This window comes from Balaenoptera acutorostrata, chromosome 1 (genome assembly GCF_949987535.1).
Source record: "Balaenoptera acutorostrata chromosome 1, mBalAcu1.1, whole genome shotgun sequence".
NCBI classification, from domain to species: domain Eukaryota; kingdom Metazoa; phylum Chordata; class Mammalia; order Artiodactyla; family Balaenopteridae; genus Balaenoptera; species Balaenoptera acutorostrata.
The window spans coordinates 8809607-8836852 of NC_080064.1; the positions used below are offsets into that span (position 1 = coordinate 8809607).

At 46.4% G+C, this 27246-nt stretch overlaps 1 protein-coding gene across 4 annotated transcripts in view; it reads right to left on the minus strand.

Moving 5' to 3' along the window:
- The window catches only part of MTOR (mechanistic target of rapamycin kinase), a 128354-nt gene extending 107183 nt beyond the window's left edge, over positions 1-21171 (minus strand). For 2 of the 4 annotated variants that reach the window (XM_057545668.1, XM_057545658.1), the window contains exons 1-13: positions 21046-21171; positions 18906-19195; positions 17847-17955; positions 16914-17146; positions 15272-15472; positions 14407-14541; positions 10785-11060; positions 10592-10700; positions 7631-7817; positions 6538-6666; positions 5424-5668; positions 3556-3771; positions 2647-2852 (exon numbers count right to left, since the gene is read on the minus strand). In XM_057545668.1, the coding sequence (XP_057401651.1) occupies positions 2647-2852; positions 3556-3771; positions 5424-5668; positions 6538-6666; positions 7631-7817; positions 10592-10700; positions 10785-11060; positions 14407-14541; positions 15272-15472; positions 16914-17146; positions 17847-17955; positions 18906-19067 (2208 nt within the window). In that variant the 5' untranslated portion in view covers positions 19068-19195; positions 21046-21171. The remainder of the gene's footprint in view (positions 1-2646; positions 2853-3555; positions 3772-5423; positions 5669-6537; positions 6667-7630; positions 7818-10591; positions 10701-10784; positions 11061-14406; positions 14542-15271; positions 15473-16913; positions 17147-17846; positions 17956-18905; positions 19196-21045) is intronic. The other 2 variants (XM_057545665.1, XM_057545660.1) reach the window with 2 other exon arrangements.
- Between the last annotated feature and the right edge of the window lie 6075 nt (positions 21172-27246).

The following is a 27246-nucleotide window of genomic DNA, read 5'->3' on the forward strand; positions in this document are numbered from 1 at the left end:
TAGACAGTCATAGAAGACGGAGAAAACCAACAGGCCTCGCCGTGAGCAGGGTTTTGCAAAAATAAAGAATGAAGGGGGGTGCTTCCCTGGTGGTGCAGTGGTTAAGAATCCGCCTGCCAATGCAGGGGACACGGGTTCGAGCCCTGGTCTGGGAAGATCCCACATGCCGCGGAGCAACTAAGCCCGTGAGCCACAACTACTGAGCCTGCATGCCACAACTACTGAAGCCCACGTGTCTAGAGCCAGTGCTCTGCAGCAAGAGAAGCCACCGCAATGAGAAGCCCGTGCACCGCAACGAAGAGTAGCCCCCGCTCGCTGCAACTAGAGAAAGCCCGCGTGCAGCAATGAAGACCCAACTCAGCCAAAAAATAAAATAAATTATTAATTGAAAAAAAAAAAGAATGAAGGAAGGGCTCTCTGCAAGAAAAATATCTGTACAGACAGCAAATCAGAGTGCCTATAAATAATGACAATGGAATCAAAGACTAGTCAGAACAGCTGTGATGTGGAAAGAAATATTGATAACTCAGTTGTGGTTTCGGGCACCTCTAGATAAACCCAAACAGTTAGGGATCACATCAATAGAATCCCCTTGGACTTTAATGAACAGAGACAACATGTGCGATCCAACCGACACGCTGAAAACACCAGCATGTCAGCACGTTATGCTCCTGGTGACACAGACATAAACAACTTAATATAGACAGACTTCTGGAGAGCTGAAGTTGCCAGAAGGAAATCTCTGCACAGTGGGAAAAGTGAGAAACAAAGCTCGTGTTAACTCAGCTACCCAAAGGAGTCGTCTCCAATTTAATGTTATGTTTTGTCTCACATTATTGATTTAATAATCCTGATTTCCTGGACCCCCTTGGCAGTCTGTCTTCACCTGGTCACAGCATACAGCAGTGAGAGGGGATGGAGAGGGATACTAAGAACAGAAGCATAACTGCAAGAGATGGCTGTCTGCGGGGAAATGGGTACCAGTGAGGAGAGCACAACTCTCCGGGACAGCGCAGGGCCAGATCAAACAGCCCCCAATTTACTCCAGAGCCAAAGAGCGCCGCTGCACCCTAATAACAATACCCAATGCCCACCTTGATGAGCAAGACACCAAGAAAAGGCCAAAGCACATTTAGGCAAGGTCCCTTACCAAGGCATGAAAATGTACAATTCAACTTGGGGAAATCTGTATCAAAGTTTAAAAACAAGAAAAATTATTAAAAATTTTTTCCCAAGCTGTACTTGTTTTATTCATTCCTTTTGCTAATGAAGTGTTTGTAGATTTGCTGCCTTCTGTTAAAACAGAAAAGATAAAATAAAATAAAATTCTGGAGTTTCAAGGGCTAAGTTCAGTACATAGTAAATTCATTTAATGATGCTTCCCATTTTCCAGTATCAGAAAAACGAATAGGCTGATAGCTTACTATAAGCTTCTTGAGGACACAGCCCATGCCTGCCTTGTTCACTGGCATGCTTCCAAAACCCAGCAGTATTTGGAACACAGAAGGTGCTCAAAACATCTGTTGTCTGAATGAATGTTCTGATATTCTCATTAGGAGATATTTCTCTATCAAGCTTATTTAGCATGGTTTGAGCAGGCAGGCTCAACAATGATTTCTTTTCCTTCCCCAAACTTTAGCTATTTCAAAAAGACTTAAAAGGATAGGCACTCCTAACACGGGCCAGCAGTTAAGGAATGAACCATTAGGCTAAAAACACAAGTGCCAACATAAGTATAATCTTTTAATTTGTTCACTGATGATATAACTCACAGTCACTTTAATTATGATAGACTATGAATAAATGACATTTCTTTAGGGTAGAAGTTATATTAATAATTTTCTAGGTTTAAGTTCTTTATATGTTATGAAAAGTCTTTATTTCAAAAGAAACCACAGGGAGGATCACGAAGCAGAGGGTGTGGTGGGGACAGGATGGGGTCGGGGGACAGTAGACGACCGGGTGAGCCACACTGAGACCCAGAAGAGGTGGGCGGAAATAACTCGCGGCGGGAAGGACTGGACTCCATGCATCGTTCACAAGGCAGCCAGAGAACTTACTCGGCCGGGTGAAGACAAGAACCAGAAGACAGGCTTCAGCAGGAAATGGAAATCCTACCAGCTCTAGCAGCAATGCCAACCTGCATCTACCCGAGGCTCTAGTCCAAGCAGCTTAGCTTGGCATCTCACATTATTTAGGAACGACAGCCAGGGACCACAGACCAGGGGCAAGGATGACGACAAACAGCACTGGAACCATCCCCGTATTCGGTCTCTGTGCTTGGCCTGGCATCAGCAGAAGCAGGGCCAGAAGGACTGAGAGGTGCTGCACAGACTGACACCATCTGCGGCAGAGGCAGTGAAGAGGGGCAAGAAACGGACTCGCTGGTGACTTCCCAGGAAAAAGGAAGAGCCACGTGAGAGGTGAGCTTGCGAGTCACGCTGACAAGAGGCTTATGAGGTGATAAGCACTAGAACCGCAATTACCAAGCCAGGAAAACACGTGGGCTCTTGGAGCCAAATGTGGCTTCTACCAGCCATCTCACTCTTTCTCTCCCTTCCTCCTCCTCAACTCTCATTCCCCAAAGAGCACTCACGATGAACGTGCCTTCCCCGCTACCGTGAGGTGTGACCGTCACATCCTTACCTGGATGAGCATCTTGCGCAGGAAGGGCATGACGAAGGCTGGGTTCATGCTGCTGAGCCGGCCCACGGTGCAGATGGCCAGCTCCCGGATCTCAAACACCTGGTCATTCAGGGCCACAAACAGGGCCTGCAGATTCTCTGCCTGGGCCAGGTGTGCGTCAAAGCGCTCATCCAGGGATGCCAAGACACAGTAGCGGATGTCGGGGTCTGCAAGAGCAATGGAGCCTTTCAGTGCCTCTCCACTCCTCTCCTCCCTCCAGTCCTTTCCCAGTTTCTGCTTCCACTGCCATCAGCCTAGTGGGAGGATTCCAGATACCCTTCTCTCACCAAACCTGTCATTTTTTTCTCTACTCACAGGAGCAAAGATAATAGAATTTTAAAAAATAATTAATTAATTTATTTATTTATTTTTGGCTGCGTTGGGTCTTCGTTGCTGCATGCAGGCTTTCTCCAGTTTTGGTGAGCGGGGGCTGCTCTTCGTTGCAGTGCGTGGGCTTCTCACTGCGGTGGCTTCTCTTGTTGCAAAGCATGGGCTCTAGGCTCATGGGCCTCAGTAGTTGTGGCACACGGGCTCAGCAGCTGTGGCTCGCAGGCTCTAGAGAGCAGGCTCAGCAGCTGTAGCGCACGGGCCCAGCTGCTCCGCGGCATGTGGTATCCTCCCGGACCAGAGATCGATCCCATGCCCCCTGCATTGGCAGGCGGATTCTTAACCACTGCGCCACCGGGGAAGTCCAAGATAATAGAATTTAAGGCCGATTATCTTACAGCAATAGGCTGGCGTAGCCAAGCCTAAGGCTTTGCCAGAGAAAATGCTGGACATCAGCTTGTTGAGGCCATGAAAGGAAACTGGCTACTTCCAACTGCCCCAGGCACCTACACTTCCCTAGACTGCCTCCGTCTCAAACTTTACCAGGATCTGTTATCCCAACCACGAGCAGTTTGCTGAGCACATCCGCCACCACTTGCACTGCGGTCTGGCTAACCACGTGAGCGTGGCCACTGATGAGGTGGACGGAAGGCGTAAGCAGGCGGGAGCAGGTGCGGGCGGCTTCCATGCGGATCTCCTTGTGCTCGCTGTTCAGGAAGTGATCCGCACAGTGGCGGACAAACTGGGTCAGAGAGTGGCCTGGATACAAAGGCAGAGAGAAGACAGAATAAACACTGCTGCTTTGGACAGCAGGTCTGCAACTCACTAGCTGCATTTTCCATTCCATGGCTACTAATTTAATTTTCAACAAGATACTGAGCAGCAAGATATTGACCCCAAGCTCTTCTCTTAAAAAAGTAACAAATGATCTTCCAATGAGCAGAAAGGCAGAAGGGAGCTGGAAAAGGAGCTGGGAGACATAAAAAAGGCATTTCCTCCCTGCCTCCATCCCAATCCTTTATTTCCTTCAAAAAGTGAATTATTTTGTTTTATTCGGACCCAGCCCTTTATATTCTCAGAGAGTAAAACAATTTTTGATCAAATTTACCTCATCTATTTTAGTTCCCAGATTTAAATACCAAAAAGAGAGTTTGATATAGGCTGGGTTTAAATATAGCTACTTTCTATTCCTTAGAAATAGATCGGGGGCTTCCCTGGTGGCGCAGTGGTTGAGAATCTGCCTGCCAACGCAGGGGACACGGGTTCGAGCCCCGGTCTGGGAAGATCCCACATGCCGTGGAGCAACTAGGCCTGTGAGCCACAATTACTGAGCCTGCGCGTCTGGAGCCTGTGCTCCGCAACCATAAATAAATGAATAAATGAATAAATAAATAAAATTTAGAAATAGATCGGGAGGAGATATGGGGATATATGTATATGTATAGCTGATTCACTTCGTTATACAGCAGAAACTAACACACCATTGTAAAGCAATTATACTCCAATAAAGATGTTAAAAAAAAAAAGAAAAGAAAAGAAATAGATTATCCTGGGTGTTAATCAGTGTAAATGGAGGAACTGCAACAGGGAAACTACCGATGCTGTAAGTATTCAGACAGCATGTCTACGCTTTTTGTACTTGTTTGTTTCCCTGTAGCCTTAACCAATACCACCTACACAATCTTAAATTTCAAAAGTGTCCATTTTTCTCTCCTGAAATGTATCTCCCTAAGGCATTAATGTGGGTTTATCTGTAGCTTAGAATTCCAGACTGAACTACACAGTACAGCAGTCTTGGAAATCACACCGCCATTGTAATGAAAATACCCCCAAGCCCTGCTTATACATTTTAAAGAATTCAATACCATCTCAGCCAAAGGGAGGTGACAAGGTGAGGGGGATCCATCTCTGCAGCATTAGCTCCTTGGATCAATGCATACTTCTCCTCAACACCATCTGCCCCCACCCCCTTTTCCTTTGTCTTTGTATGGGACAAAGAAACAAACAGTAGGAATTAACAATATACGGAAAGACTATAAAAGGACGAGCTGCTGTAGAATCAGCTACCCTGTCTCCAGGACCCCTAGCAAGATCCAGGAATTCTAGGCACCCTCATTCTTTTCTTGAGGTTCCCAGTATCACTGACTATCTTGGCAAGAGCCACCGCAATTTCTTGGTTTTTTAAAAAAATTTTTAAATTTAATTTATTTTTTTATACAGCAGGTTCTTATTAGTCATCTATTTTATACACATCAGTGTGTACATGTCAATCCCAATCTCCCAGTTCATCCCACCACACACATCCCCCCCCCGCCACTTTCCCCCCTTGGTGTCCATACGTTTGTTCTCTAAATCTGTGTCTCTATTTCTGCCCTGCAAACCGGTTCATCTGTACCATCTCAATTTCTTACCTTCAAATTCAAAACTGCCAAGAGTTCGGAGGGCAAGGGTAATGCTGCCCACATCGCTGGCCTCAGGGAGGGTCGTGAGGCCAGGGGAAGCCAGCTGATGGGCCAGGCCCTTGGGCATGCCTGGGTGCCGGAGGGGTTTGTGCATAAGGACCAGGGACAGCATCTTCAGGAGTCCATCTTGGATGTCCTTTTTCAGCTGTGGAATCTGACGGCTCAGGTCGTAGAGCACAGCTGTGAGGGCAGGGCTGGGGGAGAGGAAACCAGTCACATAAGGGGCTGGATATATGACATTTGGTCTGTTCTTGGGAAGAAACAGCCCTTCTTGTCCAGCAAGGGGATCGGGCCCCATCTCTGCTTAGTCTTTAAAGCAGAAAGGATACAATGAAATAGAATATATATCTTAAACTCTCTTGGCCTGATCCCATATTTCAAAACAATCTATGATTTTCTGGGTTTTGCCTTGAGAGAACTTGTTTACTGTAATTCAGTCACTATGGAAAACCAAGTCTCAATAAACAATCTGGGAAGCAGATTGAGAGTATGGTCCTTATTTTATAGATGAAGAGAACAAAAGTGTAGGGAGCTTAAGCAATTTGCCCATCATAATATAAATGATAGCTGCAAACATTAATGGAGCACTTTTTTTTTTTTTTTTTGGCCACGCCACATGTCTTGTGGGATCTTAGTTCCCCAACCAGGGATTGAATCAAACCCGGATCCGGGCAGTGAGAGCACTGAGCCCTAACTACCGAACCGCCAAGAAATCCCCAGTGGTGCATTTTTTATACACACTGCACTGTACTAAGAGTGGCTATTTCGTGAACTCTTTCACTTAATCCCCACGACAAACCTAGACCATAGGAACTGCTACTGTACCCACTTTTCAGACTAGAAAGCTGAGGCTCAGAGAAGTTAAATAATTTATTTACGATCACCCAGCTAGATAGTGATGAAAGCTGGATTTGAAACTAGCCTATGAGTTTACTGTGAGCTATTCTACCTATCCAATTTAACATGTAAATAGCCATGCCTCGCTCTTTCAACACAGACCCAGGACTGTGGCTCAAGCCTCATACTACCCGAGCCGGGGACAGCTCAGGTTCCCGACACCCACCTCAGTCCCACCGCCAGCATGGGCTCCAGCAGCTCCTTGATGTCCTGCTGGATGCCCGGCCCCATCGCTCGGGCCAGCATGCTGATGCAGGTGAACACTGTGGCATCCACCTGCATTGCCTTCTGTCTCCTGCAGAGAACCAAAGAGTGGCTAGTTTAGACATAACGCCATTTTGTGATACCCTACCTCAAAATTACCTTGGGGCAAGGAGGGCAGGTTACCCAGGCGGGGCCACCCCATGTGGGTGTGCAGGTTACCTACTGCACAGTCTAGGGGCCCATCACACTGTAGTCACTGCAGACTTGTATATTTAAAACAAATGCCAGCAGATGGCAGTAAAGTCTCTTGAGGAAGGGGCCCCACTTCAGAATTCACACAAAAGGCATCATGTGGGTTAGTGTGGTGCTGGCCAAGGTCCCTATTTAGGAAGCAAACTGAACAACGTGCACATCAGGGACCACGAGTGCAGGGCACAGCCATCATATGAGAAGAAATTCTTCTCCCTATGAGGAGAATGCTGGGCTTGAAACGGGCGAGGCTTATTAATTCACCAGCACAATCCTCGCTACTAACACAGGGAACTATGAAGACACAATTCTAATTAACACTGACCCCCTAAGACTTAGAGAAGATACCCTAGCCTCGCCACCTTGCAGGGTGCTGAAGGTCTTTCTCATACTTTATTCACTGGGACGTTTCAAGAGGTAGGATAATGTATCCAACTTCAATGATAAAGAAAAAGGTGACCGTTAGGTCCCCTCAGTTCCAGTCTAGGAACCCTCGCTTTAGTTGTTATCAAAGTCAGACCTTCGAAAGCCAGAGAAAAGAACAAAACTAGGAGATTCCCAGTAAATAATATTGAGAACAGCACTGGTATCTAACATGTTCACAGGTATTCAACCTCCCCAAATATTTACATCCATGTCACTTCATTTGGGAAAGGCTGGAACTCCACTGAGGAAGGGCTATTCATCATATGATCTGCTGGTTAATGACACAGAGAACAGGCTTCAGCTCCATGGAAACTGGGATGCAGCATCCTCCCTCTCCAACCAAAGGGGGTGGAAGGTGAAATCATAATAGAGATGCTTACTTATGGGCAAAGTCCTTAGGAGGCAGGGCTGCTCGGATGATGTCCAGCACACGAGGTAAATAGACCTTAAACTCAGACCTCACAGCCACAGAAAGTAGCCCCAGGGCTTGGAAGGCTGCTGTCCGTTCCTTCTCCTTCTTGACACAGCTTAGGACATGGTTCATGGTATCTTGGAGGTACTGGGTATCTGAGCACAGAAACGACAAAGTGTATATGGCTCAAGGTGAGGGGTGGTCTACATATGAAAGGTCAAAGTTCCTATAAAACACTTAAATTTAAGAATAAATTAAGAAAGCCTGTTGGAAAGATATTAAGAAGAATTTAGAGAATGCACTAACCAAACTCTTTGCTTGATAATCACTCCTCTGATACAGCTTTTAGAAATATTAGAAATATAAGCTGTTTTTCCTTTAATTAAAAAAAAAAAACAAACTTAAAAGTGTCTCCAAAACAATATTGCATTAATTATCCCCATCAGCATTATATTTTGAGGGAAAGATTACATGCTTTTGTTTAAGAAATATATGTTAAACCTTGGTTAAAAACAAAGAGAGGATCATCTAAGCTATTTTATATTATCTGGAAATTTAAAGTAATATTGAAAACTGTTTGCAATAAACAGGCTATTCCATTCAGCTTAGGCCTAGAAATCACTTTGCTATCACCTAAAGACTTCTGTTACAGTTATATTTAATAGAACAAGATTTAGTCCGTAATTTGGAAAGCCACATATGTGTTTTCATTAAGTTTACATAAGCCAGTGTGCATGGGTAGGCGATTCTTGGGCAGTTTAAGCTAAAGTGCTACGACTCCTCAGAAGGCTGGTATTTCCTGCCTCTTGCCCTTCTTCCATTTCTTCTCTTCCATCTTTCTGGCCTCAAGTCTGTGCACCAGCAGCACATACAAGCAAGACCACGCATCCAGTGGAAAGTGAGGGGTGTTCAAGGCCACCAGGACCACATTTAGGAGACGGTGAACTAGACTCCCAAACAGCACACATACATCACTGCATTTATGCTATCGAGAAATGTCTTCTCTCACAGCTCACGGTCAAATGCTGTTGAAGCATGCTGGAGCTTGAAAACAGTCAAGAGACCAGGGTGATACAACTCTCAAATCAGAGTGCACCAACGAGAAAAATGGGACCTTTGCAGAGCAGGACAGCGTTTCGGCAGGAAATGAGCTTAAATCAAGAAGGTAATTTCCTTTTCCAGACTTAGCACCCCAAGAGATTAGGAATCTGACATTGCTAGAGATTCCAGCTCAATCCTAGGGGAAGTATTTTTGATATTCCCAAAGCTTGCATCATCAGGAAGTGCAAGCAATGACTTCCAAACTGCAAGCTTTAAAAAAGTGGCACATTCCCAATGAGACTGTACTTATGGAGGCTGCCCAGGCTGAATTTCCAGAACATATTTTAGTATATTATTTAATAAAACAACAAAAACTCACATCAAAAGAACAAACCTAGGGGCCCCTCTGAGCCTTTGTATCCTGCTGCTAGGCCGTCTTTTGAACTTACTAAGGTAACTGCTTCTACAACATGCCAGACTTTGATCAAATTTGGCCTAGTTATTATTCTCTTTTGAGCCACAGACTTTCAAACCAAGATCATTTAAAGCTCTACTGAATAGGGGCATGTCTGTTCATTAAAAAGAGAAAAGCTGCTGGGTACCAGGTGAGAAGAACGGAAAACTGACAAAATATGGGTGATTCTCATTATATCCCTTCTCTCTGGTTCGGTGATTTTATGTGGCTAATTGTCTCATCCTCGCTCAACACGTCCTATTCTCACACCCAGCACATTCAACACCTCACCGGCCGTATTTCTCTGCTTTCATCTGAGCTGGGTGGTGTGAAATGAGTCTGTGCTAGGGAACGGCATCTGCTGAGGGTCAGGCTGGCCTTTCATTTCCCATCCTGCCTCTCACTGGGTCCTGAACGCTTATTAAGCATGCACCATAGTGAAGAGGAAAGAGATGTAGGGCCGGGCTCTCTACACTCAGCTAGGAGGGAGGTGAGACAAGGACACTAAGTATGAACAGGCAACTGGAGTATTATTATAATTTTTACCTTTAGCTTGTTTCTCAAATGGCTTCGAAATAGCTAGGGGAAGCAGCAACAATAATGGTTTCTAGTTCTTGGCGCTTACTCTGTCAGGCACTTAGAGAGGTGCTAGACATTAAAGCAGCTCACCTCGTGAGGCAAGGACTGTCATTCTAATTTGACAAGTCAGGAAGTGGAGGCCCAGGAAGGTCAAATAACCTGCCCCAAACCTCACAGTTAAGAACAGAGGCAAGATTCACCCCAGGTCTGATGACGCCAAAGCCTTTCCACAGCTGGGGGTTGTAACGCAAGAGGAAAAGCACGTTTCTAGCTAGAGTGACCCAGCAAGGCCTCAGGGAGAAGCCAGTGTCTGAGCTGGGCCAGCTTCAGGAGCCAGGAATTCACACCATCCAGTGGGAACAGGGCAAGAATTCAGGAATTCAGGAACCCACAGTCTATTACCCGTGAAACCAGCCTCTGAAGCGTCCAGTCCTTCCTCCCTGTGAGGGGGCGGCAACCCGGTGCCCACCTCAGGAGCAGACACAGGCCTGTCACCGGATCCTCCCTGCCCCACAGACTGGAGGCTGCACACCACCGAAACCGATACTGCCCTTCCTGTGGTCTCTCAGAAGTCCACTCATGAATGTGTTGGCTTCCACACACGAGAACTTGCCTGGCTCTAGAAGTGCCTCTCTGCCTGCACATTCGCATTGTTCCTGTGTCTGCTGCCTCAGACATTTACAGAAAACCTGAACTAGATGCCACTGAAGCTGGAGAGAGGCAAGAGACCAGAGACTAGCCCCTCGGCAGGCACTGCTTCAAATGAGAAGCAGACATAACTTTCTGGCATCTCGTCTTCTCTGTTTAATTACCCTTGAATGGGTAATGACATGACACGTCCATGGACATCCTCACCTGTGAAGGCAGAAGGTCGGAAGGCAGCCAAGCGGGGCAACAAATTCAGGATTGTCATTTGGATCAGCGAGTTCTTGCTATTCCTGCACTTCAGCACCCACTGGCACACCTGAGACAGGAAGGACACAGGGTTGGCAAAGGAAAGGGAGGCGTGGAGCTTGGGAGAAGAGGGAGTGGACCTCCTGCCACTGACCTGATCAAATTTCTCCTCCATCAAGTCTCTGCAGCAGCGACTCTCCACCAGGGTGGACTTCGCTGGGCTGGGGGAAGCCCCGAAGCCCATAAGGCCTTGGTGAGAGCTGTACCCCAGCAGTCCCACCAAGGCGTTTGACTGCTGGGGTTGCATGGCCTGGAAACTGGTGAAGGGGGTGATGTGACGAGGTTTCGTTCCGAAGCCCATGAGATCCTTGCAGTACTTGTCATGTACCAACTGCTGCTGTGTGATTTCTTCCATTTCTTCTCTCAGGCGCTATATACATGGGGGGAAAAGTCACCTTTACTTACAAGTGGCATTTGCCTAGGCACCAGGGAGTCTGCCGACAACACGAGCCCAACCCTGAAATGCAACTCTTCCCACAGTGGGCGGCGGCCACTCTTCATCTCTAGGATTCGATTTCCCCAGAACCTTGCAGGGGGCCTGAATCTGTTCTAATTCAGGCAGAAGAGCACCACCTACTGAACAATGAAGAAGCAGCAGGGGTCTGGCCCCCAAGAACCCCCTACCCCACCCTTGGTTTGGGAAAGCTGACTTGCGGAGGGCTGTGACAACAGACCTAGGATCTAGCAACGGAGCCTCCTGCGAGGGTGAGGGGCAGCCCCAAGCCAGCATCCTGCTAAGGACGTTCTGCTCTCCCTCTTCTCACCAGAAACCCAGGTAGAGACAACTCAGGCAAGTTAATTTTCTCAGAGTCCTAGGAATTCCATACGAGGCATGGAGTACACTGACTGGCTGAGAACCCCCATCTCTTACCTATTCAAAGGGCTGCTTAATAACTCACTCTCCAGCTTTCCAAATTGAGAAAGATATAAACCAATTAATTTCCAAACTTCTAAACTCTTTCCACAGACATTTTCATTTTTCAGAAAATCTTATCCACTATTCCTGTCAAGGTCACCAGCACTCTTAGGCTGCTAAATCGGATGGTCTGCAGCATCTGATCCAACTTAGTGTTTCCTCCTCCTTGAAACCCTTTCTTCCCTTGGCTCCTTGGACCCTGAGCTTTGCTGGCACCCCACCCCCACCCCTGCTGCTGCTCCTTCTTGGTCTCCCTTGGTTCTTCCTCATCTCCCGACCTCAGGTTCTCAGCCCCCATCTCTCTTCCAACTATCCTAGTTCCCCGGGGGTCCTCATCCATTCTCACGACTGGAAATAACATCTATATGCCAACGACCTCCCCAATCTGTCTCTCTTGCTCAGATCTCTCCCCAAAGCTACTCAATAACTCCGCTCAGATGCCCAACACGCATCTTAAACTTAACACGTTCAAAAGCAAACTCCTGACCTTCTACCCCAGACCTGTTGCTCCCATCTCAGTAGATGGCAACTCTACCCTTCTAGTTGCTCAGGTACCAAACCTTGACCCTTCTTTTTCTCCTATCGACCTCCAAATCCCAAATTCAGAATTCAGCTCCTCCTTGTACCCCGACAGCTCCCACTACTGCTGAGATGCTGCAGTTCCCCCCCGACTAGACTCCTGGCCTCAGCCCAGGCCCCTCCCGTAATCCATTCCCAGCACAGTCTGTACAGGGGCGTCTGAGACCCTAGGTGACGAGCCCCCTCCCTGCCCCAGGTATTCCCCCAACCCCATCTCCCAGCTCCTCTCACTCAGCTCAGTCGCAACGGCAATCGTGCTTCCTTCATAAAGCAGCACGCTCCTGACACGGGGCCTCATGCTTCCAGGACCAGCGGTCTGGAAGAAAGCTCACCCCCAGATGTTTGTATGGCTTTTTTCTTACCTCCTTCATGGCTGTGCTCAAACATCATCATATTTTAAAATGTCATCCCTGACCCATGCTGGCGTCCCCTATTCCTTCTCCCGCCCTACTTTTCTCCACAGCATTTATCACCATATGCCACACTATGTATTTTTACTTACTTGTGTATTGTCTGCCTCCCTTGCTACAATGTACTGTTTTATTCACTGCTGCCTTATTCTTCTAGCTCTTAGGACACGGTATAGCTGGCCCATAGTAGGTGCTCAATTAGTATTTGTTGAATGAATGAAAAAGTTATGAAATTATAACACCTTACATTTGGATAGTTGTTTATAATTTACAAAGCACCATCACAAGTACTATTTCATTTACACCTATCAGTTAGGTGATATTGCCCTGTTTTACTGGAAGAAAACAAAGATCCCAGAGCTGTGTGGGGTACAGTGGAAAGTACCACATTATACTTGGGTGGGGAAAACTCTGAGAGTGACCATTTATGGAATGCCCACTAGGCATCAGGTGTTGTGCTAAGCACCTCACATATATTTAGAAACCTCACAGGAGCCCAATGAGGTGGATAAGATCCCCATTAAAACTGAGCAAAATAAGGAGGGAAAGTAATTTACCCAAGTCACACAGTATAGAGAGGAGCGGGGATCCAAAGCCAGACTCGCTGTGCTTCTACACATACTGCAGCACACACTGCTCCCACATCTAGGGCACAGCCATCACCAAATGATCGCTGGGTCTACGAAAGCAGGAAGCCCGGGGGTGAAAGTCCACACCAACCGGCTCCCCACAGGAAGACACACAGGTGGGGCTCTACCTGCCAGATATACCCTGAATCTGGTGTCAGTGGATTGACCCTGAATCTACTTTTGTGTCTACACTGCCAGTGCCAGTTGAAGCCACCACCACTGCTCACCCAGGTGACTGCAATCGCCTCCTGGGGCGGCCGTGAGAACAGGACCTCCAGCTACAAGGAGTGTAACCGACCCAGGGCCCCAGCTGCTACTCTGAAATCCATGGCCACGTCTGCGCCAAGGCCACACTTTCCACGAGCTGCTTCTAGCCGACGACGAACACGGTAGGAAGGCTACGGTGGGCCTCCTCTTGACGGCCAGCTCTGGCCTGAGGACCCTGTGATGGCTCCGCACAGCAGACTAGGGTGCTTCCATCCAACTTTTCTTCCCGCTCTTGTTCTCTCAGGGTCAGATACGCACTGAGGCCTGATGGTTCTCCCAGCCTCTCCCAGCTCCCTCCCCATTTTCTCTCAAAGTTTATTTCCCTAATACAGTCCTTGCACTTTTAAACCCAACTTTGCAGCTGCTTTTTAAGCCAGCACACCTAACTCACCTCCTTGCTTCCCTTCCTGCCTCTCCACAAGCTCTTCCCCACAAGTAGCCAATGACTGTTAAAGATGGATGCCATCACGTCATCCTGTGGACACAGCCCTGTGAGGAGAATGGGCGCCAGTCGGGGCCACGAGCTGTGAGGCCCCCGGTGCGGCCCCTCCCGCCCTCTCCCTTGCTCACGGTGCACCAGCCACACTTCCCTTCTCGCCTGAACTCATCAAACTCTCTTCCACCTCAAAGTCTCTGCCTGGAGCACCACCTCCCTGCCCGCTGCAAGGCTGGCTCCTCCACGTCATGTGGTCTCAGCTCAAACGGCACCAACCTCAGGGAGGGGGTCACCCGCACCCCCGTTACCCACCGCCCCATTTCCTCACAGAACTTGCCACTACCTGAAATGTTCCTATTTGTTTGTCTATTGCCTGCTCCCCCCACAAAACGTCAGCTCTTTGAGGACAGGGATCTCGCCTTGTCTCGCTCCCAGAATGGCACGCGAGAAGACTGGACACCGTGAAACGCGCTTCTCACCTCCCCCTCCATGCTGCTGATGCGAACCAGCTCGTTGAGGATTAGTAAGGCTCCGTGGATCCGATCATCGCGATTCATGCCCTTCTCCTTGGCCAAGGTCTCGTCAAACCCTTTCTCTGCTTCCTCAAACGTGTGCTACGGAGAGATACAGAATGCCTAAACTACCCAACGTCCAGAGTTAGAAAGCAGCCCCACCCATCTACATGGGGGGCTCTGAGGTTACCATGCCTGCTGAGGGCCTCGTGCCGGTGTCACCAACAATCCTAACTCATTGAGCTCTCTCGTTTCATTTAGCTTCAACTCTCACAACAATACCATGAGGGAGATACCACTACCACCCCTATTTAATAGAGAAAAAACAAGAGGCTCAAAGAAGCTAAGTGACTTGTCCAAGGTCACAGAGCGGCCAAGACGAGAACCCAGGTCTCCAATCCCAGTTCCCATGTTCAGGGCTCTTTTTGCAGGACAAGGCTCCTTAGCAGGTTCACTTGGCAGCGGCAGTCAGCACAGGACTTATGATACTAGAGAAGCACTGGCATCTCTCCAGAGACACCCATATTTCTATACATTAACATCTCTGAAAAAAGATGTCTTGTAATTGTTGATAAGAAGGCAGTGAGTTTAACTGGCACTATAGTCTCACTCTTAGTGGTACAGAAAACAATGGTGTGGCTATCGATCAATCTTTGCTTTTGTGAAAAACAATAAAATAACTACTGATTCATACTGAGCTTAAAAAACCATGGGAGACCAAAGCAGACAGGCTACTTGCTCTACGGCAAGGGGCCTGCTGCTGCCCTGTAGGCCCAGTGATACTCTACGCAAACGTGCTCTGCTGGAGGTGGGGATGGAACCATCTCCTCACCCTGTACCACTGTGGCTTCTGCATCTCCTTCGGCTCCCGCTGGGTGGTGAGGATCAGACAGGCACGAAGGGCGGCAACAGCTCCCTCACGGATGGCCTGTTTGGGGTCCCACACGGCCACAAAAATATTGTCAAAGAAGGGCTGCACTTGCTGGAAGAAGAAGGTGGGAACGCTGATGGCCAGCTCACGAAGAACCAGGACCTGGGAGAAAAGGCACAGAGAACTTTCATCTGGGTCAGAGCCTTGTTCTCTCAGGGACACAGCCTCCTGTCATCCTAGAGCCTACATACACTAGGAAAAGAGCACACTTGCCCACTCTTCTAGCTCAGAAATTCTGGGGACCTAGGAAGGAGAGTGAAATTGATCAAACATCTCAGTGTTCATTATCCTAGGGTGTTTAGAAGCAGAATGCTTGTAATGTTAGAACACAAGTTCTGAAAGGGCAGACGTGTTTAATGCTTTGTACACTGCTCTACAGATAGCCTAGAACGTGCCCGAAATACAGCAGGCATTCAATAAACATTGTATTGAAAGAATGAATAATCCTGTTTAATATGTAATCTTGCTATTATTTTCATCTGACCCTGGAAAAACTGAAGGTTCGGAGGCTGCCCCAAGTTACAGAGTTAGGAAGTAGCACCAGGGTCCATGTGTGGGCCCCTCACCCAGGCAGGCTCCCTCCGTGTGGTGCTGTCCCCGAAAGAGGGAACCGACTGGAAAGGATCCAACTGAAGCTTCTGATCTCCATCACATTCATTCCTAGATTCTCTCTCTTAAGGATAGACCCTCCCCCATCTCACAGCCTGGATTCCTAGCCCATCAAACCAGCCTGTTTCAGGGATGAGCCTCAGAAAGCAATGAGTATGTGCGTCTAGAAGAAGAGGATAAGAAGCCACCACTTCCTCAAGTGAAGAACAGCCAACGGGAAAGAGGAAGTCTGGACTACGTACCGACCGATCAATAAATGACTAAAAAATAAACTGGAAAGGCCTGGGAGAAGGCAGGCCAACTCTCCCAGGATGGAGAGTGAGTCCCTCTCTGCTCCTCTCTTCAGCCCAGTACTCCCATTTTCCCACGGGATATGGAGGGACCTTGACAGAGGGATCCTGCAGATAGCACGGTTGTCTGGGGCTTTGTAAGCCTCTTGGCTTGTGGCTTCTTCTCTTGCCTACGGCTGAGGGGATGCCTTCTGCTTGGGAGGCATTTTTGATTCTGGAAAACTGGAGGTCAGGATAAGCACTGCACATAGGGCTGCCTCTCAAGCAACAAAAGAGAACATTAAGCCTCCTCTTCAGGTACGGAGCTCAGGGTGAAGAGAGAAAGGGATTCAGGACAGAACCGAAGGCCACCAAGAAGCCCAGTGCCTTTGCCTGGAGCACCCCCCTCATTCTCTGCCTTTCAGGGACCTGAGCACGTCGCGTGAAGGACCCCCTTTCAGGGACCTGAGCACATCGCGTGAAGGACCCCCTTTCAGGGACCTGAGCACGTCGTGTAAATGACCCCCTTTCAGGGACCTGAGCACATCGCGTGCAGGACCCCCTTTCAGGGACCTGAGCACGTCGTGTAAATGACCCCCTTTCAGGGACCTGAGCACGTCGTGTGAAGGACCCCGACGTGCAGCCACCACTCGCCACGCACTCACAGCCGCATGTCTCCGGCCCTCGTTGCGGTCAGCACCCAGCCATTCCAAGGCTCGCTTCACCTCAAACTCCACATACTCCGCGGTAAAAGTGTCCCCTGCCATGGCGAGGCGACCGATGGCCTTGGATGCCATTTCCATGACAACTGGGTCATTGGAGGGGAGGAGGTTCCGAAGGTAGTTAGCAAATCTTCCGATTCGGGTGGCGTTCCCACCTTCCACTCCTATGAGGCTGGCTGGAAAAGAGAGGAAAGCAAAAGGTGAGGAAGGGCACATGCTGTCCAGGAAAGTATGCTGCCTTCAGAGGAAAGTTAGCCAGTGACCCCTTCCTTTTACTTTAAGTACAGACTGCAATTTCCAGACAGTAAGGATGCAAATAATTTTCATTTTAACCAACAGATTTCATATTTGTGCCAGAACTACTTATATAAAGCAAAATAACCTCACTTTAGTATACATAATTTGTTTTCCCAAGAAAAAAAGGAAAACAAACTGGGACTGAATAATAGTTCACAGGATGGAAGACCAGTCCCTGGAGGTTGAAAATTACCTGCCTTTCATTCACTGCACCCCAACTCTACTTTTCTATTCGTAAGCCTCACTATGCCAAACTTTGCTCTACAGAGAAACCAGAGCCTGCATTTTTGCAGTGGAAAGAAGGCAGGCTTCTAGTTTCAGTTCAGGCACACTGGCCCTAGAAAACTCGCTTAACAGTTCTGAGATTCCATATCTGAAAAAACCTGCTTTGTCGACGTCCCAGGACTATTGCTAGAATTAATAGCTGGATAAGTATACTGAAAGCCACAAGGCTCCTTAAAATTCATTAAACAAATGTGAACTAAGTGCCCAGTAAGAAGCAGACCCAGGGTGCAGTAGACACAAAGCTGAAGAGTCCTTTATTCCCAGTTCTCACCTTACCAGAAACTCTGTCCTTACCTATGGCCAAGATGCCACCTTTCCTCTCATTGGCATCTGAGCTGGAAACCAGTTCAAAAATGTGATGGTTCAGCTGATCATAGAAGCGAGTAGACTCTTCTTGACTCATCTACAAAAGAAGATGTACTCAGAACAGTTTCTAATGTCTCCCTGGTGGTGGGGTGGCTTCCAAAGACTAGGACCTGAGAGGTAGCCAGGAGGTACAGTTCCAGCCAAAGATGACACGGCCACTGCCTATTTCTATAGTTTTAAACTGAAGAACAATTCATCGGTGTATTTAACAAATACTTATCGAGTATCTACTCCTCTGAAGGCCACGTCCCGTCCTAGATTCTACCTAGTACCAAGGGTATAAGAATAAACAAGACATTGTCCCTGCCCTCAAGTCTGGTCTCTATTTAGAAAGCCCCAGGACTTCCCTGGTGGCACAGTGGTTAAGAATCCGCCTGCCAATGCAGGGGACATGGGTTCCAGCCCTGGTCCGGGAAGATCCCACATGCCACGCAGCAACTAAGCCCGTGAGCCACAACTACTGAGCCTGCATGCCTAGACCCCGAGCTCCGCAACAAGAGAAGCCAAGGCAATGAGAAGCCCGCACGCCGCAAGGAAGAGCAGCCCCCGCTCAACGCAACTAGAGAAAGCCCGCACACAGCAATGAAGACACAACACAGCCAAAAATAAAAATAAATAAATAAATAAAAATTAAAGGGGGAAAAAAAAAAAAAAAGAAAGAAAGCCCCAAGCAACCAACTCGTCAAACCCATCCCAACCACTGTTATCAGGCAGAAAGAGTGAAAGGTCTGGAATGAGGCATGAAAAAGAAAAAAAAATGAAAAGCAGCCGACTCCTAAAATATCACAACACAGGAAATGCCACAGAAATGTGTAACTGCAAAGGAACCTGCCCATTCTACAGACATGAGAAATCGGTGCCTTTCTAAAATGGAATCTCTGCATTTTCCGAATCCTCACTTAGCTGTCAAGAGGCATCTAAACCAGGGGTGGTATATGTAACCCCAACACTCCATGATGAACGGCCCCGAACCACAGCAATCCCAACCTCTCGGAGCTCCATGGTGACATAGTGCTGGAGCTCCTTGGCGGCTTTGGCCCTGGTCTCCTCATTCCGGCTCTTCAGGCCGCTGGCAAACTGCTGCAGGACGCTCACATTGCTGGATGCCGTGGTAGCTGCGGCAGCGGCGGCAGGGCCGGTTCCAAGCATCTTGCCCTGAGGTTCTTCGGAGAGAAGCTTCCTTTAATATTCTGAATAACAAACCATGGCGATGAACTCATTTATGGCCCCAGCTCCTCAACACAGATCTTCACCCTATCCACGTCAGGCTGGGGATCCTAAAAAGGTTGGGACACCTCACTGAAAAACATGCAGAGAGCCTCGATTCATTCAACAATGACTGACGTTTAAAAGAGGCAGCATAGGAGAGAGGGTCAAATTATGGGCTGTGCTGCCAGGCTACCTGGGTGTGAATCCAGTCCAAAATTATATACCTTGAGGAAAGATACTTTAAATGTCTTAGTTTCCTAAACTGTAATAAGAGGATAACAGTACCTAACTCATAGGATTGATGTAAGGATTAAATGAGTTAACACACTAAACAGTTAAAAAGTGCTTAAAATAGTGCCAGGCACACAGTGAGTTCTTAATAGTTGTTAACTATGATTATCATTATGACTACTATGTACGTGGCACAGAGTGAGGTACTAGAGGTGGCGAGGTAGAGAGAAAATAAAGCATGCCTAAGACTGTCTTTTTCCTCCAGCAGTTCAATTTAAAGAGGGAAATTGATTATTATTCTGTAGCAGCAGTGCCCAATAGAAATACAAGCCACAAATGTAAAATAACTTTAAATTTCCTTGTAGCCATATCGAGAAGGTAAAAAGAAACAGGCAAAATTAATACATTTTATTTAATCCAATACATCCCAAATATAATTTCAACATGTAATCAATATAAAAACTATTGATATATTTTTCTATTCTCTTTTTTGTACTGAGTCTCCAAAATCTACTGTGTATTTTACACTTAGGGTAATCTCAACTTGGACCAATCACATTTCAAGTGCTCTAAGCCACATGTGGCTGATGGTTATTGTATAGCACAGCGCAGTTCTATAGAACATTAGGACTTGGAATGTGCTCTATAAGAGACTGATTCGTTCCTGAGATCACTCATTCATTCTTCAGTTATGCCCTGTCCCTTCCCTCAATAAGCTTACAGTCTAGGGGGAAATACAAATAATCAGGCGACCACAATAAAGTGGCCATGATAGCGCTCTGGCAGACTGCTATGTCAGTAACATATGCACCTATCCTAGGTATGTCCAGATTATATTAGAAAATCAAATTTTCAAAATTTCTTATTTTTCAAAGAATTTGTGAAATGCAGAGGGAAAAAAAAAAAACAGGGAATAATTGGTTCTGAAAAGCTTTTAGATACTCCGGTGCCGAGAAGAGTGCAGAAGGAAGTGTCAGCGTTCAGGGGAGAGGAAACCCAAGGACTCCAGATGAGAAAACCACAGGGTGTGTGCGCTCGTCTGGGGGAGGGAGGCTAGCAAGGAATTTCCAGTCTCAGGAACGAACCAGCAGATCTTTATAAGGTCTAAGGCCCACAGGCCATCTGCTCCAGGGAGAATTCAATTAAAATACTAGAAGTTAAATATCCGAAGGGTCTTGGCGAGGGCTTACAGAAGTTAAAGTCAGGTGGCCGAAACTAGGGATGGGGGCGGGGGAAGCAGAGAGGATGAAACTCTGGGATGGAACCGAGCTCAGCTCCGGGGAATGGGTCCTTGAGAGGCCTCCACGGTGGACCGCAAGGGGCTGACACTGACGTTGGTCCTCTTTGAGGACAATTTGTAGGGGGCTCTGAAGAAGGGGCGACTGATGGGCAAGGAGACCCAAAGGTGCCCCAGCAATACAGGAGCTGATGGGCCGGCCTTCGTGGCGCCAGAGACGCACAGCAGGCTAAAGGGCTCGGGGGTTTCCTGCGGGTCCGGGAGGAGGTGGGCGTTGCCTCGGGGGTGCGGGTCCAGGGCTCAGGCGGCGCCCAACTCCGTGGGGGCCAGTACTGAGGGGACCTCACGTCCCAGACGGACGACTTCCCGGGGTCCCCCCACGGACCAGGTTGACCGTGGGTCTGGAAATTCCGCCGCCTTGGAGGGGTCGGTGCCAGGTCCCAGACTCACCGCGCGGCTTCGGCCAAGGCCTCAGCTGCCGCCGCCAGCGCCGGTACCACCGCTTCAGGACCCCGACCCCACCACCCGCCTTCCCCGCTGTCCTCTAAGCCGGGCGGGAGGGAAGGCGGGCTCCCAGCCCTAAGGACCAATCGACGGGAGTAAGAAGAAGATGGACTGGAACACCGGCCAATAGTCATTAAGGAGAAGTGAGGCTTCGGGACCCGGCTTCTCAAGGGGGCGGGGACTGTTCAAATAGACAAACCCCGTGGCCAGTGGCAGGCGAAAGGAGGCTTAGGTCCACTCGGGAGAACCAATCGGTCGTGAGTTGACCTCAGTCACTTCCACGCACACATCCGGTGCATCGCTACTATAAGTCCCCTCTGCACCTGGGTTGTGGAGGTGTGCATTCCGCTGTCTGGGTACCGTGGAATGGAACCGCTAGGCGGTAAGCGGAGGTTCGCGACCCCGCCGGGTTTAATTTTCGAGACCAGAGTGTGAGCGATGCCAGCGCCTTGTAATTACTGGAGCAAAAGAAGTGGAATTTTCGGACTAGCGCTACTTGTGCATCCGTGATTTCTCTTTTGTGAAATGGAATACGCATTTGAAAGCGTTTTTAGATTTCCCCACTTTTCCAAAATTATCTAGCTCACAAGATCATTCGCGAGAAACCGTAGACAAGTTTTAGCTAAATAAGCTGCTCGTAAACAAATAATTTCAAAGTAGTATCATTTAAAAAACATCCTTTCGAAAATCAATGGCAAAAATGGAATTTGACTACATTTCTTTTTTAAAAAATCACGGTCTGTTTATTATAGTAAGCATTGAAAATTCCTAAATACCTCACAATAGGAGTCCGATTAAATAAAATATAGTAATTTATATTAAGGAAAATGTAGGTAGCCATTAATAATCGTAATGTAGATGAATATTTGCTAAGAAGGAAAAGGGTTCACAATTATACCATGTAAGTATAATATAACCTATTAAAAATTTATATGTTTCTTACGTGTCTATGTTCACATGGGGAAAATATACAACTAAGGTGTAATGGAATTTGGGGAAGGCATATTTTTCCTTTACACATTACCATCATTTACTTTTTTACTTTAATTAAATAAAAAGTGTTTGTTGAAGAGGTGTAAGTTTCCAGAAGTACTAAATTACCAAATAAAAGAGGTTTGGTAATATTCTGTGACTAAAAAACGCTTTGGCAGATTTAAGAGAAAAAGAAGTTGTGACTACATTTTTTTTTTTTTTTGATGTGGACCATTTTTAAAGTCTTTATTGAATTTGTTACAATATTGCTTCTGTTTTATGTTTTGTTTTTTTTGGTCATGAGGCATGTGAGATCTTAGCTCCCTGAGGGGATCAAACCCACACCCCCTGCATTGGAGGGTGAAGCCTTAACCACTGGACCGCCAGGGAAGTCCCATGACTACTTCTTTAGATTTAGAATCTTTACATTGATTCTTCTGTGAAATAATTGTTCCTCTGAATTTCACAGTTTTCACTTGTTTTCAACATCTCTATATTTAGTCGTTAAACATTTTTGAATATGTAATACACTCACTGTTCAAATCTCAAAATAATTAAAAATTATGCGTATCATTGTAAGTCTTGCTCCACCCCTGCCCCTTCACTACTTATTTTCTTAATTCTTATGTATCCCTAGATTTTACATTTTTTACATTTCTATGTAAATAAAAGACAAATATAAATATATATTCTTATTTCCCTCTTTTGTTACGCTATATACACTGTTCTGTACTTTTTAAAATTCTAGGATACCTTGGCTTCCCTGGTGGCGCAGTGGTTAAGAATCCGCCTGCCAACGCAGGGGATATGGGTTCAAGCCCTGGTCCGGGAAAAACCCTACATGCCGCGGGGCAACTAAGCCCGAGCGCCACAGCTACTGAGCCTGCGCTCTAGAGCCCGCGAGCCACAGCTACTGAAGCCCGCGTGCTGCAACTACTGAAGCCCACGTGCCTAGAGCCTGTGCTCCGCAGCAAGAGAAGCCACCGCAATGAGAAGCCCACGCTCGCCGCAACTAGAATAAGCCCGCGCGCAGCAACGAAGACCCAATGCAGCCAAAAGAAATAAATTAAATAAATAAATTTATTAAAAAAAAATTCTAGGATATCTTAGAGATCTTTCTTAGTGTATAGAAGGCTTCCTTGTTCTTTTGTTATTCTTATAGCTGCATAGTGTTCCATCACATGCATATATCATAATTTATATTTCCATTTCTCTGTTGATGGACACGTATTATTTTCAAATTCATGCTATTACTAATGATGCTGCAATGAATGCCTTTGTAGATATATAATTTTATTCCCTGGCAGCTATACAAAATAGTACCAGCAATGTGATTATAGGGTCAGAGGGTAAATGAATGTGTAATTCGATGGATATTGTCAAATTCATCTCTGTAAGGGAGGTATCAATTTTCATTTCCACCAGCAATATATGAGGTTTTTGTCTCCCTAAGACGTGGTATGGCCCTGTTTTCTAATTAACAATCGAAGATGGTTTTATAGCAATAGTAATCAGTGCATTTATAGGTCTCTTTGCAGTTTACAAAGAGCTTTCTTGTCCATTATGTTAAAATAATAACTAATATTTATTGAGCACTTACAAGCTATCAGGCGTTTTGGCGGACATTATAGAGTAGTGGTTAAAAGCATCTTGGAGTCAAAACTAACCGAATCTGAAACTTAGCTCCAACATTTACTGACTATATGAGAAAGCACTTATGTACCTATTTCCTTATTTACAAAACTAGAAGGTGGGGCTTCCCTGGTGGTGCAGTGGTTGAGAATCTGCCTGCCAATGCAGGGAACACGGGTTCGAGCCCTGGTCTGGGAAGATCCCACATGCCGTGGAGCAGCTAGGCCCGTGAGCCACAACTACTGAGCCTGCGCGTCTGGAGCCTGTCCTCCGCAACAAGAGGCCGCGATAGTGTGAGGCCCGCGCACCGCGATGAAGAGTGGCCCCCACTTGCCGCAACTAGAGAAAGCCCTCGCACAGAAGCAAAGACCCAACACAGCCAAAAATAAAAAAAAACAAACAAAAAAAAAACTAGAAGGATTACAATGTACCTACTTCGGTAGGTGGTATTGTCTGGGTTAAATGCTAATACATGTAAAGTACCCAAAACACTGTATGACACATATGAACAGTCAGTAAATGCTGTCACTGCTGTTCCTGAACATCTCTATGAATGAGGCAGTTCATATTGTTCCCACTTTGTATAGGAGTAATCTGATGTCCAGAGGAATTGGGTCATACAGTTGGTAAGTGGTAGAGCCAGGATTTGAACATATCTGCTTCTTCCTCTTGTCTGATTCGACAGCATTGGATATTCAGGTTTGGCCAGCATTGCAAGTATGTGCTGGGTGGTGGAGTTGTAAATGTTTAACAACTAGCTGGGAAGGGAGGGCGGCATGTATATATATACTGGGCTTCCTTCATGATGTGTGACCTGTGAGGTCAGAATGCTCTGTCTTGAAATTCTTAATGATTTTTGAACAAGAGGTCCTGCATTTTTATTTTGCACTGGGCACCAAAATCATGTAGTCAGTCCTGTGTCCATATATGTTATATGTATATTATAACGTTCACTAATACGAAGAATGTGTAGCACAAAACTTACAAATAATAATAAAATACACAATACTCTTTATTATAAATTCCATATAGCCAGTTGATTCTAACAGTATGCTTTTTTTTTTTTTTTTTTTTTTTTTTTTTTAATTAATTAATTTATTTATTTTTGTCTGTATTGGGTCTTCGGTTCGTGCGAGGGCTTTCTCCAGTTGCGGCAAGCGGGGGCCACTCTTCATCGCGGTGCGGGGACCGCTCTTCATCGCGGTGCGCGGGCCTTTCTCCATCGCGGCCCCTCCCGTTGCGGGGCACAGGCTCCAGACGCGCAGGCTCAGCAATTGTGGCTCACGGGCCCAGCTGCTCCGTGGCATATGGGATCTTCCCAGACCAGGGCTCGAACCCGTGTCCCCTGCATTAGCAGGCAGATTCTCAACCACTGCGCCACCAGGGAAGCCCCAGTATGCTTTTTTTGATATTGTGTAGCCTCCCTATGGTTGCATTGACCAATGAGTGTAGTTCCAACATGACTGTTGGTTGATATTATCTTTTCTAAAAAAAAAAAATATATATATATATATATATTTTAAAATATTTATTTAGGTTGTGCTGGGTCTTAGTTGCGGCTCGTGGGATCCTCGTTGTGGCATGTGGGATCTTTAGTTACGGCATGAGAACCCTTAGTTGCAGCATGCATGCAGGATCTAGTTCCCTGAACAGGGGTCAAACCCGGGTCCCCTGCATTGGGAGCGCAGAGTCTTACCCACTGGACCACCAGGGAAGTCCCAGTATTATCTTTTACGTTAAGGAGTAGGTGGAAAGTGAAACAATCGAGATATACTGAACTTCACTAGTCCATCAATGACACGAATGGATTCTTTGCTGAATTGGATAATATTCTAATACTGGAAGTATATTTCCTCAAATTTTTGCTGCTACTCAAAACGAAACAGCTACAGAGTTGACACACTCTTAAAATTTAATCTGCATTATTAACTTTTCTCCATCACTTTCTTAATTCCAGATGATGTACAAAACAATTATGAAGCATTTGCTGATTTGTGTGGTATGAATACTCCCATCATGGCAGATTTCAAACCACCAGCGGATATCACTGAATGAACAGGTAGGAAGAGATAAGCGGCAGCACATCATTATGTAGTATTTCCACAATGCAGATAAAATAGACATAAATAACCTGAAGAGCATAAATGGTAAAGTGTAGTGAAAGAATTAAGAAGTAATGAGTTTTGAGTATTTGTTACCTTGGCTTTTAATATAATGGATCTACTTGTAAGTTTGTATAAGTTAATTTTTAATAATGGCTTTGCTTAATGACTGCTCACAAAATTCCTAAAAATTTAACAATTGGCTCTCTCCAGCCAGAACAAGCTACAGATATGGACCATAAGCTCCCAGAAGGCAGGAAATGGAGACACAAAGCTGGCCAACTGGTGGGTGGGGAGGAGGGCAGTTCTGTGCATGAATAAGTACATAAACTAGAAGAAAGATAAAAAGGCAGTCAGGGCAGTATACGGAATATGCATAATAAAAAGTGGGAATTATTTCTGTTGTGATTATTACCAGAGGTAATAATTTCTTTTTTTAAATTTTAGTTTAGTTTTTTTAAATTGAGCTATAGTTGATTTACAATATTGTGTTAGTTTCAGGTGTACAGCAAAGTGATTCAGATACATATGTATATGTTCTTTTTCAGATTCTTTTCCATTATAGGTTATTACAAGATATTGAATATAGTTCCCTGTGCTGTACAGTAAATCCTTGTTGTTTATCTATTTTATATATAGTAGTGTGTATCTTTTAATCCCATACTCCTAATTTACCCCTCCCCCCCTTTCTCCTTGGTAGCCATGTTTGTTTTGTTTCTGTGAGTCTGTTTCTGTTTTATAAAAAAGTTCATTTGCATTATTTTTAAGATTCCCCATATGTGATATCATATAATATTTGTCTTTCTCTGTCTGACTTCACTTCGTATGATAACCTCTAGGTCCATCCATGTTGCTGCAAATGGCAGTATTTCATTCTTTTTATGGCTGAGTAATATTCCATTTTATATATATCTTTATCCATTCATCTGTTGATGGACCTTTAGGTTGCTCCAATGTCTTGGCTAAGCTAATAATTTCCTAGACGTCATTTCCCATTTCAGAGCTTCGGTTTTCCCATTTGAAAAGGAAGTTTAGTACACCTTTCTTATCACCCTCAATGTGCTCCCTGATTTTTGTCCGTTTTATTCACTGCTGCGTGCAATAGTAGGTGTTCAGTAAATCTTGTTGCACACAGTAGGCGCTCAATAAATGCGTGTTGAATGAAGAAAAATGAATGAGTCTTATTTCCGTGAGTGAAAGCTCTTGGTAAGTCGTAAAGCGACACGCATTCGTGGCCCTTCTTGAGATACTAAGTGAGGCTATTTCCAGCAAGTCCGGGAGCAATTGCCGCTCGCGGACCCTCGGGGAGAGGAAGGGCTGGATCGCTGGGTCGCTGCCCTGCCCCGGCCCCGCCCCCAAGCCCCGGCCCCGCCCTCAGCCTGGCCCCGCCCTCAACCCCGCCCCGGCCCAGGCCCGCGCAGCCGGTCCCTGTTTCCCGGCG